The sequence below is a fragment of the Pseudorasbora parva genome, chromosome 23 (assembly GCF_024679245.1).
Source record: "Pseudorasbora parva isolate DD20220531a chromosome 23, ASM2467924v1, whole genome shotgun sequence".
NCBI classification, from domain to species: Eukaryota; Metazoa; Chordata; class Actinopteri; order Cypriniformes; family Gobionidae; genus Pseudorasbora; species Pseudorasbora parva.
The window spans coordinates 19974312-19988039 of record NC_090194.1 but is presented as its reverse complement, the minus strand read 5'-3'; the positions used below and the strand labels follow the sequence as shown (position 1 = coordinate 19988039).

Genomic DNA, 13728 nt, shown 5'->3' with positions numbered 1-13728 from the left:
CTGTAACCACACAGGCATTTTTGTGTGTAGTAACATGCACTTTTGTCTTGTCAAATTAAAAGGGAAGTTGATTAAATTAATTAGCCTGGATGCCAGCCGAACTTAGCCCCGAACACAAATTTTTTAGGTCGGCCAGTTCGGTCCATAGAGGAGTAATTATCTCCAAACAGAAACTGTTCGGACCAATGAAATCATCAGGGCGGGCTTTAGACGATGACGGACAGATGATAAACAGAAATGTAATCATGCACGTCATTAATGGGGCTTGGATTATATTTTCTCGAATCCTAAACGGAGAGCTAGTTTGTATATGCATTCACCTTCACTATTTCTCGCAGAAATGATGATCATGTTGGGTAAGTACTCTGTGTATCATTAAATAATTTTATTTTTTTACAACACCGGCAAAGATCGTGTATTGCAGCGCGCATGCAGACAGGGTTGCCAAGTTTTTACAACAAAACCCGCCAACTACTAGCCCTAAACAATAGCTTCTCGGGGGGTTCTCCGGGAAAAAATGGTGTTTGGGGGGTAATATGTGTTATTTTAGCAAGGATGCCTGCTAAAATTAGCACTCATGGGTCAATATATCACATAATAGTCGCTTCAACCCGCGGACATACAAAACAACCCGCGGGAAAAAACACGGACTTGGCAACACAGTGCAGTTGAGCTCTGTTGACATTTGACAATGCGTCGCTTCGTTGCTCTGATTGGTTGTAGGTCTATCCAATTGATGTCTTTCCTGGTTAGGTTGAAACACGCCCCATAATTACAGCCAAGTGGAGCAGTATCAGACTCATATTCTGACTAGAATTGAGTATGACCACGTCAGGCTATCAATTCATTGGAAATGTACTTGAAAACTTATAGACCAAAAAAAAGGTAATATGAATTTATTTACAATACCCAATTTACTTTTTTAAAATAAATAAACATGTTCCATAACTGCTGATACATTTCTTTTGATCGTGTAAACCATTTTAGGTCTGAGTCTACATTTGTTTGCTCTTTTTTGTGTGTCTTTTTTTAAATGAAATTACATTTGCATATACTTATGTCTTTGCTATCCCACATTCCCATCCATATGACCACATCTTAATTGTGTACGATTAACTGTTTATTTTCGCCACCAATCTGCCTATTTTATGACTGTGTGTAATAAATAACATACCAAAATCAAATCCTGAAAAGTTGTATACAACTAATTAAAGACTTTAATGGCTACATACCTGCGCAGAATATTCCAGGCACCATACTGCATAAAATTACAGTACGCACTTTGTTGTTCATCTTCAATGACTCTACAGCTTCGGACATCTGGCAAAAATTAAATCGTAAAGATATCACAAAAAGGGGGACACAATGTAGGTCAAAGCTCTTATTTGTTATTCAATCCAGTTCATCTTTGCTCATTTTGGGCACTGTTGCATGGAATCTATCGAGGCCCTTCAGTATTCAAGAAATTGCTACAATTTTTCAGGGGGACATTCGAGAAATGTTTGTTTCAGATGTATTTCGCAATTTTAATCCCATCTGAATCTGCCAAGTATGTGTTTTTATCACACAACTTCAGTAAAAACTCCAGAGCAAATGACCAACTGTTTTTTCAGCAAACTCAATGGAAACCCATCCGAGAGTGAATGCCTGTGATTGTTGAGGTTATATTATCCTAAAACAATCTCTTTAAATGTTTTTGACCTACCCGAGCCATAATTTGCACACTGGTCTACGGCATGTTTTCATTTAGTTTCAATATGAATGACATTCAATAAAAACATAACATTATAAAAATAATAAATAGAGCTAAATAGCAGAAACTGCGAAGACAGGCATTTTAATATCGGTAAGATACTGGTCTAGATTTCTCTGCTCACTTGTACAAGTTTATTATAAACAGCCATTGCTATAAACTTCTGTGTTTTTATAATAAATCAAAATGATATCAGTGAATGATAAATTAGAAGACATGTACGTCATTCGTGACGCACGCACACATGCACAGCAGATGAGCTCCTGTAACGTACTTCTAGAAAACACACACTCTCTCATCTGTAATAAACATGGAGATGTTCGTCCAGTCCGAATCAGTACATAAAAATCACAGATGTCAAGTGATAAGAGTTGTGATTTAAATGTTGTTTAGAAAACGTACTCGGTTACTTTCGTAACCTCGGTTCCCTGAGAGAGAGGAACGAGTATTACGTATGGGAAAAACTCCTTTTCTCGAGAATGTGAAGCAAAATTTTATTAATAAAGGTATCTATGTAAAGCGCAGTGAGCTGCACGGCCATAGCCCAGCGCGAGGAGCGCTCTGATTGGCCGGGCTGCGGCAACTGCAGGAACCTATGGTGAGGCGGCTGAGAGGAACGAACCAATGGGGGGCGTTCCAGAAGCCCGCCGAAAAAGGTGCTTATATTTGCATACAGGAGGCTATATAAGATCCTAATTCGCCATAGGTGTCAGGTTTTAAGATCGACTGAAGCGATACCTGAGAAGCATAAACACGGCACGGAACGTAATATTCGTTCCTCTCTCTCAGGGAACCGAGGTTACGAAAGTAACCGAGTACGTTCCCTTTCGAGAGAGGTTCCTCGTATTACGTATGGGAACACAATGTAAAGCGCCGTGTGTGCTGACTGACCCAGTATACCCAAAGCACATGTTAATAAACCCCCGATAGACCGACAGAGGCGGCTTATAAGGGGAATGAAGAACCGGAAGAGTCGGTTCGTTTGAACAGCTGATCGGACATAGTCGGATCTTATGATGAATGAATAAGTGCTTGAGGGCTAATGTGTACAGGCCAAAACATAAGGCAATCTGTTTGTCAGGGTCTAGAAAGAGCCTAGATGGAGAGAAGCTCTGCTTGTAGAGCTGGAACCTCCAACTTGTAGAATCTGATAAAAGTGGACGGAGAGGCCCAGCCTGCCGCCGCACAGATATCTTCCAAAGAAATGCCACACGACCAAGCCCAAGATGAGGCCATGCCTCTAGAGGAGTGGGCTTGAATGCCTGTAGGACAGGTTAGGTCCTAGACCTATATGCTAGTGGGACTGCATCCACTATCCAGTGTGAGAGTCTGTTTCATGACAGCACAAACTTTAGTGCGGCCACCGAAGCAATGAAGAGCTGATCCGACTGCCTGAAGGGGGTGGAGCGCTCTAGATACAATCTCAATGCTCTGACTGGGCAGAATAGGTTTGCGTCTTATTCTCTCTGAGACGCGGGTTAAACAGTGAAAAGACCTGCATACTGAAGGGGTTGATAGCACTTTCAGCATAAAACCATGCCTCGGTTTGAGCACAACCTTGAAGTTGCTGGACCCAAACTCAAGACAGGAAGGGCTCACGGAGAGTGCAGGTAAGCCACCCACTCGCTTAACCGAGGCCACAGCCAGCAGAAAAACAGTTTTGAGTGATATGTGCTTCAAGCTCGTGGTCTGAAGTGGTTAGGAGGGGGAACCCTTCACGGCCTCCAAAACCATGGCGAGGTCCCAAATAGGGACCGAGGTAGGGGCAAGGCGGGCTGAATCTCCTGGCCCCTTTAAGAAAACACACAATAAGATCACTTTTCCCTAGTGAATGTGCCGCGATCGGAGCGTGGCTAGCTGCTATGGCGGAGACACACACCCCGAGTATGGAGGGGGGACAACCCGCGTCCATTAGCTCTTGGAGAAAGCGAGCAGTTCCGCCAGTTCGCATGAGTGTGCGTCGATGTTTCGCGTAGCACACTGGTTAGAAAACCACTGACCACTTCAAAGCAGAGCTGCCAGATAGCAGGGGCTCTAGCTTCCGAAATAGTGTTCATAACTTGTCAGAGAGGTTCCCGGATACCGTTGATGGGCCATACGTGGAGGGCCCACAGCTCGGGATTGGGATGCCAGATCTTCCCTTTCGTTGGCTGAATAGGCCATGGGGCTGTGTCTGACAGCTGAAACAGTTTGGAGAACCATGTGCGGTTCTTGTGAGCTGAATCGTTTGCGGGTAAAGGGACCATCCCTCTGGGGACATGGGTCCTCTGGATAACATGTCCGGACCCTGATTCAGAATACCTGGCACGTAAGCCGCCCTTAGGGAGCTCAGATTGTGCTCTGCCCATAAAAGGAGATGCTTAGCCATGCAGTGAAGAGAGTCTGATCTCGGCTGCCCTAGCGATTTTATGTACGTTATCAAGACGTGGTGGTTCTTATGCCGTAAGACGCTCGTTGAGTCTTGAGTCTATGACAATGACTGTACTGATAAGCCTGCCCCTCGAAGGCGAATCTCAAGAATGGCCTGTAGTGGGGGTGGGGGGTTATCGTAACGTGAAGTATGCGTTTTTCAGATCTATTGAGAAAACCCAATCCCCGGGGCGAATGTGCGCGAGGATTTGTTTCACCGTCAGCACCTTGAAACGAGCGTGTCATAAGTGCTTTGTTCAGATGCCTGGAAAATGGGCCTGAGACCGCCATCCATTTTCGGCATGAGGAATTAGCGACAGTAAAAACCTGACTCGCTAGCGTCGGGTGTACTGTTTCCACCGCTCTCTCCTTTAACAGTTTCAATGCCTCAGCGAGAAGCACGTGACTGACACTGCTTCTTACTGAGGGCTCGACCACGGCTTGAATCGCGGGGTCTGCGAGCAAAACTGTAGCGAGAACCTCGTTTTATATGTTCAACACCCAATATTATATACCAGGAATGGCCTGCCAGGCCTGGGCTCGTGAAGCCAGGGGTTGAATTAGATTCGGGGGCTGGCCGCTTAGTAATAGGGGCCTGTTAGCCGGGTTGCTTGTGCTGTAACACTGCTTGTAACACTGTGGGGATAGTGTTAGTTTTGGCGGTGCAGGCTTTGCAGTGGGCGCGCGCCTCACATTTATATTGTGTGTGCGAGAGTGAACTTTGTGAAAAGTGCTTGGGTGCAGGAGTGCAGACTGTAAAGTGGGCACATTTCCTACATAGAAAGCTCTTTTGTGTGTAGTGTAAACAATGTGTAGTGGCGCACAACCTACGTAGAATACCCACGGTGCAAACCAGTGAGCAAATCCACAGGGGTAAACGCACACAGCATTAGTGTGCAGGCGAGCGTGTTTAACACAGGCTAGTTGACTGCAATATTTCATCTCCAGTCACTTAACTTAAGGGAACTGGGAGAATGTAAGGAAGTGCGGGTGGTATGTGAGCCATTCCACAATGCCGTTATGTTCTAGTCTAGACTGAAAGCGCGCATGCAGACAAGCGTGTTTGACCACAGGCTAGTTGACTGCAATAAGGCTAGTTGACTTTATATGGTGTAATCCGGCCGCGGCGGGATTTATTTGTGATTTTGTGAGGCTGAATTAACAGTGCTTATGTAGGGGTGCACACTGTGTAGTGGACACTTTGTCTACAGTGTAAAAACCTTTCCAGCCGCCTGAATAAAGGGGACTGGAAGTGATAGAGTGAAAAAAGGGCTTAGCTTGGCAGCCATTTTCCGACGCCCTTATGCTCTGACAGTAAGCGCGTGCTATGACGTAAGTCGCGCTCTAGTCAGCAACGCGCTGTGGAAGGGGTGCGCGCGCTATCATGACAAGGCAGCCATTACAACTTCCTTGGCAGTAAGCGAGCGCTGCAGCGACATTGTTCTTGACATACCTTCAACAGCCCGAGCTCGCTCGTCTAACTTACTCTAGTATTCTCTGTCCGCAGCGCTTCAGCACGACGGCAGTAGAATGAGCACGGCGAGAGCTTCGGCTCGAGTTAGTTTATTCACTCTAGTATTCTCTGTCCGCAGCGCTTCAGCACGACGGCAGTAGAATGAGCACGGCGAGAGCTTTGGCTCGAGTTTGTTTATTCACCCTAGTATTCTCTGTCCGCGGGGATAGAGCGACAGAACGAGAGAATTGGAAGCGTGAGGAAAAACTCTGTCCGCGGCGCTTCTAGCACGGCGAGAGCTTCGGCTCGAGTTTGTTTATTCACTCTAGTATTCTCTGTCCGCGGCGATAGAGCGACAGAACGAGAGAATTGGAACCGTGAGGAAAAACTCTGTCCGCGGCGCTTCTAGCACGGCGAGAGCTTCGGCTCGAGTTTATTTATTCACTCTAGTATTCTCTGTCCGCGGCGACAGCGCGACTGAACGAGAATTGGAAGCGTGAGGAAAAACTCTGTCCGCGGCGCTTCTTCAGCACGGCGAGAGCTTCGGCTCGAGTTAGTTTATTCACTCTAGTATTCTCTGTCCGCGGCGATATCGCGACTGAACTAGAGAAGAGGAAGAGTGAGGAAAAGCTCCGTCTGTCCGCGGCGCCTCCTCAGCGCGACGGTATAGTGACGAGAGCTTCGGCTCGAGTTCGCCTATTCACTCTAGTATTCTCTGTCCGCGGCTGTAGCGCGACGGAACGAGAGAAGAGAGAGGACAACTCTGCGGCAGCGGCGGAAGAAGAGCCGCGGTGGCGGCAGAGTGAAGAGAGCTTCGGCTTGAGTGTGCTCATGTCCTCTAACATTCTCTCTTTCCGCGGCGCTATTCAGCGCGATGGGACGAGAGCAGAGGGAGAGTGAGAAGAGCTCCGTCTTTCCGCGGCGCTTAACGACGCGGCGGAACGAGAGAGTCCTCGAATAGAACAAGCCTGTAAGCTCTAGAAGTGGCGTTGCAGCGGCAACACACACACAAACACATACAACATTCAACATAGACACAGTTTAAAGGATATATAACGCCGGATGGTGTAGCTGGAACGGCAGAGAAGGCGGAGAGGGAGTCCGTCATCCTCAGCTGCAGGTTCCGCTGGTGCCTTTTCAACGGCGGTGCTTCTTCCGGAGATCAGCGAAGGTATCGCTGAAGGAGATAAAATCTGACACCTATGGCGAATTAGGATCTTATATAGCTTCCTGTATGCAAATATAAGCACCTTTTTCGGCGGGCTTCTGGAACGCCCCCCATTGGTTCGTTCCTCTCAGCCGCCTCACCATAGGTTCCTGCAGTTGCCGCGGCCCGGCCAATCAGAGCGCTCCTCGCGCTGGGCTATGGCCGTGCAGCTCACTGCGCTTTACATAGATACCTTTATTAATAAAATTTTGCTTCACATTCTCGAGAAAAGGAGTTTTTCCCATACGTAATACGAGGAACCTCTCTCGAAAGGGAACTAGCTCTATCCGAATAGCTCTATATTCAACACCAATGCGCCACAAAAAAAGATTACTACACTATTTATCCACCAAAGAAGGGGTTTTCAATCTTTAAGATGCCCCAGACTCCTAAATATGATCATCCTCCTGCGAGGGACCCCATCATAATATTTCTAAAAGGTATCTATCTTTTACAAACAGCTAAAATTTGAAATGAGTATTTTGACCACATCATCCTCGTTATGCATGCTGTCTTACTCCAAGCTGTATAGGCTGGAAAGCCTACTACCAATTAAGCATATTAGGTGATGTACATCTCTGTAATGAGAAGGGTGTGGTCTAATGACATCAACACCCTATATCAGGTGTGCATAATTATTAGGCAACTTCCTTTCCTTTGGCAAAATGGCTCAGAAAAGTCTCAGAAAAGTCAAAAATAGTGAGATATACTGCAGAGGGATGCAGCAGTCTTAAAATAGCCAAGCTTCTGAAACGTGATCATCGAACAATCAAGCGTTTCATTCAAAATAGTCAAGAGGGTCGCAAGAAGCGTGTGGAAAAACCAAGGCGCAAAATAACTGCCCGTGAACTGAGAAAAGTCAAGCGTGCAGCTGCCAAGATGCCACTTGCCACCAGTTTGGCCATATTTCAGAGCTGCAACATCACTGGAGTGCCCAAAAGCACAAGGTGTGCAATACTCAGAGACATGGCCAAGGTAAGAAAGGCAGAAAGTCGACCACCACTGAAGAAGACACACAAGCTGAAACGTCAAGACTGGGCCAAGAAATATCTCAAGACTGATTTTTCTAAGGTTTTATGGACTGATGAAATGAGAGAGAGTCTTGATGGGTCAGATGGATGGGCCCGTGGCTGGATTGGTAAAGGGCAGAGAGCTCCAGTCCAACTCAGACGCCAGCAAGGTGGAGGTGGAGTACTGGTTTGGGCTGGTATCATCAAAGATGAGCTTATGGGGCCTTTTCGGGTTGAGGATGGAGTCAAGCTCAACTCCCAGTCCTACTGCCAGTTTCTGGAAGACACCTTCTTCAAGCAGTGGTACAGAAGGAAGTCTGCATCCTTCAAGAAAAACATGATTTTCATGCAGGACAATGCTCCATCAGCATGGCTGGCAAGAAAGGGTATAAAAGAAGAAAATCTAATGATATGGCCTCCTTGTTCACCTGATCTAAACCCCATTGAGAACCTGTGGTCCATCATCAAATGTGCGATTTACAAGGAGGGAAAACAGTACACCTCTCTGAACAGTGTCTGGGAGGCTGTGGTTGCTGCTGCACGCAATGTTGATGGTGAAGAGATCAAAACACTGACCGAATCCATGGATGGCAGGCTTTTGAGTGTCCTTGCAAAGAAAGGTGGCTATATTGTTCACTGATTTGTTTTTGTTTGGTTTTTGAATGTCAGAAATGTATATTTGTGAATGTTGAGATGTTATATTTGTTTCACTGGTAAAAATAAATAATTGAAATGGGTATAAATTTGTTTTTTGTTAAGTTGCCTAATAATTACGCACAGTAATAGTCACCTGCACACACAGATATCCCCCTAAAATAGCTAAAACTAAAAACTTCCAAAAATATTCAGCTTTGATATTAATGAGTTTTTTGTGTTCATTGAGAACATGGTTGTTGTTCAATAATAAAATGAATCCTCAAAAATACAACTTGCCTAATAATTCTGCACTCCCTGTATATATATACACACACACACTTATATACACTTATATATATATATTTATGATATGAGCGAAGTGGGACATTATTTTGTAGCCAATAGACCTTGGTCAGGGTAACTTCTTGATCTTTGACAGAAGACAAGGGACAGAATACAGTGCTTTGAATGGATTGCACTGTTGTCTGGCAACAATCCGATTATTTCAGAAAAAAACCTTTTAGTAGACAAAAACTCCATAAAACAGCTTTAAATATTGTGAGCTTTTGAAAATTACATGATATAGGACCTTTATACGGTGAATGCTATTGTAAAGAATATCTATTCCTCACACACAGCCTCATTTATCTGTGTTAAATGCAATATGGCATCTAACCTGACTAAGGTCTATAGTGTTAATCTATAGCGTACAACAGTGCTGCCTCTTTTTTTAGCTGCGCTGGTTCCGGAAGTATTTTTTTTAACAACTTTTTCCCATAGGTTTTTTAAATGAGTCTTCATTAAAGAGTTTTAAGTGGGGCCTAAAATTAACATTCACTAAGTGCCAAATGCAAGTAAAAATCTGTGTTGGTGAGTACATGAAATACTGTCAGTCGACAGTTGCCCAGTAACATTTTTATGAATTCTAAAAAAGCAATAATGTGAGAATGTAAATGTGAATGACATTTGGAACAGTTGATGGGCCTGTGCTTCATCGTCACAAATGTTTAAAGCTACACTGTGCAACTTTTGTTGTTTATTCTAAGCTAAAAACACAACAATATATGTGCTCATTAATGTATATTTACTTCTTTCAATTAAAAAAGTATTCTCGTAAGTTTATAATATGCCATTGAAAATACATACGGGTGAGGGGTTCGAATGCTGGTCACCATGTTGCCCCTCCATCTTGAAAGTACATTAACCAAAGAGGGACATACCCATAAATTCAAGCTTCGCCTTTCGCGTTTTAACACTCGATCGCACAGTGTCGAATGTGAAGAGGGGGATTGCCATGTTAATCTTGGACTAAATCGGCCACCGTAGGAGTTAAAACGAAATCAGAATTGAGAGGAACAGAAACTGTTCACTGGATAAAACATTAACATTATTCACTGGATGGTCATATACCTTTTCACCGCTAGATGGGGGAAAATATCACACAGTGTAGCTTTAAAAAGTTTAAATGGGTAAATCTTCTACAGATATTTTTTATTCTTCGTTTCTTTTCTGACATACTCCAGTTATTGTTAAAACACAACACACATGCTTCTTGTGTGCATTTTGAGCGCTTTTTGTGTGATGATATATTTATTTTGTCCACCAAAAGTGTGCTTTCACTTTCATTGAGCGTCAGCAGCGCAGCAAAAATAGGCTCGCCACCGAAACTCCCGCTTCACTGCTGCTCACGCGCTGCTCCAGCTCCCGGTGTGAATCTATATTTTTGCGGTCTATGGTGTGAATGCACTCATTGATTAACATGGGCGCTGAAAAAAATATGCGCTGCTCATGCGCCGCTCACGCTTGCGGTGTGAATCGGCTGTTATGGGTAATATCGTTTTTCACCAGGAATTTCACTGTTAAACTAGTTTTAAAAAAAAAAAAATTGTTGAAATAACATGGTGCAGCTTCAAAAAAAATCAAATACTATCGATTAACAACCTTGTGGCTCAGGGTAGGTCTGTCTTTTAAGATTTAGAAGTTATTTTTCAAAAATAATTTTCCTAATGGAGGAAATTAATGGAGTTTTTTCTTTGAGAACCCGACTGTTATTACATTCTAATACATTTTGACAAGTAACATTCTACAAATACTCACCATCATAACAAGATTTTTGCTGATGGCATTTTTAGATGCAGGGCGATTAATCCCCAAAACAACAATCCCTAAAAACACAAGAACAGTTAGATAACAAAAGATTTTTCTTAAAAAATAGCTTACAACTTATTTTAAGGTGTCATTGTTACAGTACAATTATATATTTAAGTACTGAGTAATATTAATTAACATGTACTTACTATAGGGTTAGGTTGAATGAATGAATGAATGAATGAATGAATGAATGAATGAATGAATGAATGAATGAATGAATGAGACATTTCTATAGCGTTTTCATATGTACACCCAAAGCGCTTTACACTCATGTCAGGGGTCTCTCCTCAACCACCACCTGTGTGCAGCATCCACTTGCACGATGCAATGGCAGCCACAGTACAATGGCGCCAGTGCGCTCACCACACAGCAGCGATAGGTAGAGAGGAGAGAGGGTGATAAAGCCAATTCAGTGGATGGGGATTATTAGGAGGGCATGAATGGTAAGGGCCAATAGAGGGAATTTGGTCAGGACACCGGGGGTTACACCCCTACTCTCTATGAGAAGTGTCATAGGATTTTTAAAGACCACAGAGAGTCAGGTCCTCGGTTTACCGTCTCATCCGAAGGACGGTTGAGGGTTAGTTGTTTGTAATTATGCATGGTTTACTGTTATTACATGTAACAAGGACACTGTAATGTGTTACTAAAAAAATGCAGTAAATTGAACAGCATTATGAAAAAGTCACATGACAACTGAAACGACAATGAAACACTAAAATGACAAGAAACTCTAAAATAAATAAAAAGTTAATAATATCTAATTGAAAAAATGTTGTATTGGGGTAAGGTTAATGAGCAGATTAATTCCTAAACTCAGGCACTGAAGCCGTTGAAGTATGGGGCAGTGCAGAGAGAGAGTCTGCCTAGGGATGTGTGATACCCCTTAGTACCCAGACACCCAAGGCCAGTATCGGCAATACAGATAAGATACCTCTAAACTGAGCTTTTACATTATTACATGTATTAATTAAAATTACTAAGAGAAGACATTTTTTAAATAAGATATATTTAAAAGACATTTTAACATTCAATATGCCTTAATTGCAATTTATTAGATTGTATTTTTTGTTTACACATGGCTAAAATATGTTTACTTGTAGTAATAACCATTAAATAGTTTAACTATGGTCACTGTAGTAAAAACATGGTTTAAAGGACTGTCAATAACAGGCCATTGCACCCATAACAGGCAACCTTTTTATTGTGACAGTGTATGATTTATAATAACATTAGTTACAGAATAAAACATGTTCAATATGAACTTTTAACATTACATTAAAATAAGTAATTACACAGCTAGAATTTCAATTTGTTTTTTGTGAACTAAACTTTTTTTGTCTTCTGATAAGCATTGTTCTGGGCTGATTCTTATGATCATGGTTTCTTGTGATACTTTTGGGGGAAACTCGGCACTGTTTTTAGTGTCAGCAGTGACCGAACGCTCTCTGTGATTGATTGGTTCTGTCTTGCAGCCTTTGCGTGTGTTTAGATCTTTACTGTCTATGGTTCAGATCATGGTTCAAATGAGCAGGGAAATAGTTCATACTTCACAATTATTCGCTAGCATAGGTTATTCTTACAAACACATTAGTATCGATATTTTTATTTGAGTATCCTACTGTTCGATACTCACATCATCAGTATCGATATATCGATACACCCATCCCTAGAGGCTGCGTTGCTTTGAGTGACCGGGGTTAACTTAGAAGCAACACGTAGCCTACAATAATCAGATAGCCTACACAACTCTGATCAATCACTGTATCGTTGTCTACCTGAGTCATCACCGTCCAGGTATCTAACGATAAGGTCATCTCCAGACTTAACGTCGGAGCTGTTCAGTCGGACACCTCCGTTGAAAGCGTGACGCGCACAATGAGCCCTCGGGGTTAGAAACGTATGCAAAGCACTGTCCCACCTGCACACGCCGTTGATAATGCTTGTTTGACATCGGAAAGGCTGAAAAAGCACTCTGCACCTCACTAAAGCCGCCATGCTGCAGCTTTCCTTGACTTTCAACTATGAACTGCGAGTGACGTATTTCTTTGGTCACGTGACTGCTGTCTCTGGGGCGCCGGGATTTCTCTGAGGAAAAAAAGCTGGATTTGCCCAGACCGTCATGCACTTCTGCAGCACAGTTTTTTAGGTAAACATTTTTTACAGTCTATGGGTAAAATACATAGCCTATATAATTTAAATAATACTTTTATAAAGACCTATGTACAATTTGTTATTGCCTTTTTACATATTCATTTACCAGGTCGCTTTTTAGCATTTGATAAATTCCGCAAACAAAACACAAACAAACATTCTTGATGAGTACGGAAAATGGTCTGAGCCCAATAGCGCTTTCTCTTAACTGTTTTTCAAATAGGAAATCTATTTAACATTTTTTTATTATCAAAGTTAGGCTAGCCTATATCATAAAATTAGGTAACACGACTGTATTGATAATTATGCATTATTATCATAATAATGCACTATTAGGGGTATTCTTAGTGTATGCATAATGCCTTATAACCCCTCAGAATGTTTTATCATCCCATGAATATCCGTAACAACAGTTTTAATAGGCTACCTTATAATAGCCTACTAATGGTTACTTTTGAGTGCATGATGATTTATTACACGGCAAACTCTGTTAAACCCTCCTAAGTTATTTAGTTATATTGGCATTGTTTAAGATCTTCATATTATTTTACATCTTAGTTAGGTGGTCATTTTTCAATGTTTCCTGTGAGGCTACTGTTAATTTCAGTGTGAGCTAGTTTTAAGTTCATTGGTAACTTAAACAATGCAATATAGTTGTGTTGATATTACAATACTGCAAATTAGCCATCATGATCCATTCATATTATGGATGTTTAAAATAAGACTTATGTGATAAGACTTATGAGCAGTCAAATACCACTTATAAATATTATGACCAATTTATAAAGTCATCATGATCCATTCATATTTTGGATGTTTATGTATTTGTATATTTATGAACCTTATATATATCTATAGGAACTGGAATACATTATAACTTATGTGGATATAAAAGGGTGGTCATTGTGTTATAAATCATGATACTAACCACAAATAGACTAAATATTCAATGGTA

At 42.3% G+C, this 13728-nt stretch overlaps 1 protein-coding gene across 1 annotated transcript in view; it reads right to left on the bottom strand.

Moving 5' to 3' along the window:
* The window catches only part of auh (AU RNA binding protein/enoyl-CoA hydratase), a 40994-nt gene extending 28330 nt beyond the window's left edge, over positions 1–12664 (bottom strand). Inside the window, exons 1-3 of the mRNA XM_067433509.1 lie at positions 12398–12664; positions 10566–10633; positions 1233–1320 (exon numbers count right to left, since the gene is read on the bottom strand). Of these exons, the coding sequence (XP_067289610.1) occupies positions 1233–1320; positions 10566–10633; positions 12398–12617 (376 nt within the window). The 5' untranslated portion in view covers positions 12618–12664. The remainder of the gene's footprint in view (positions 1–1232; positions 1321–10565; positions 10634–12397) is intronic.
* Positions 12665–13728: the final 1064 nt, after the last annotated feature.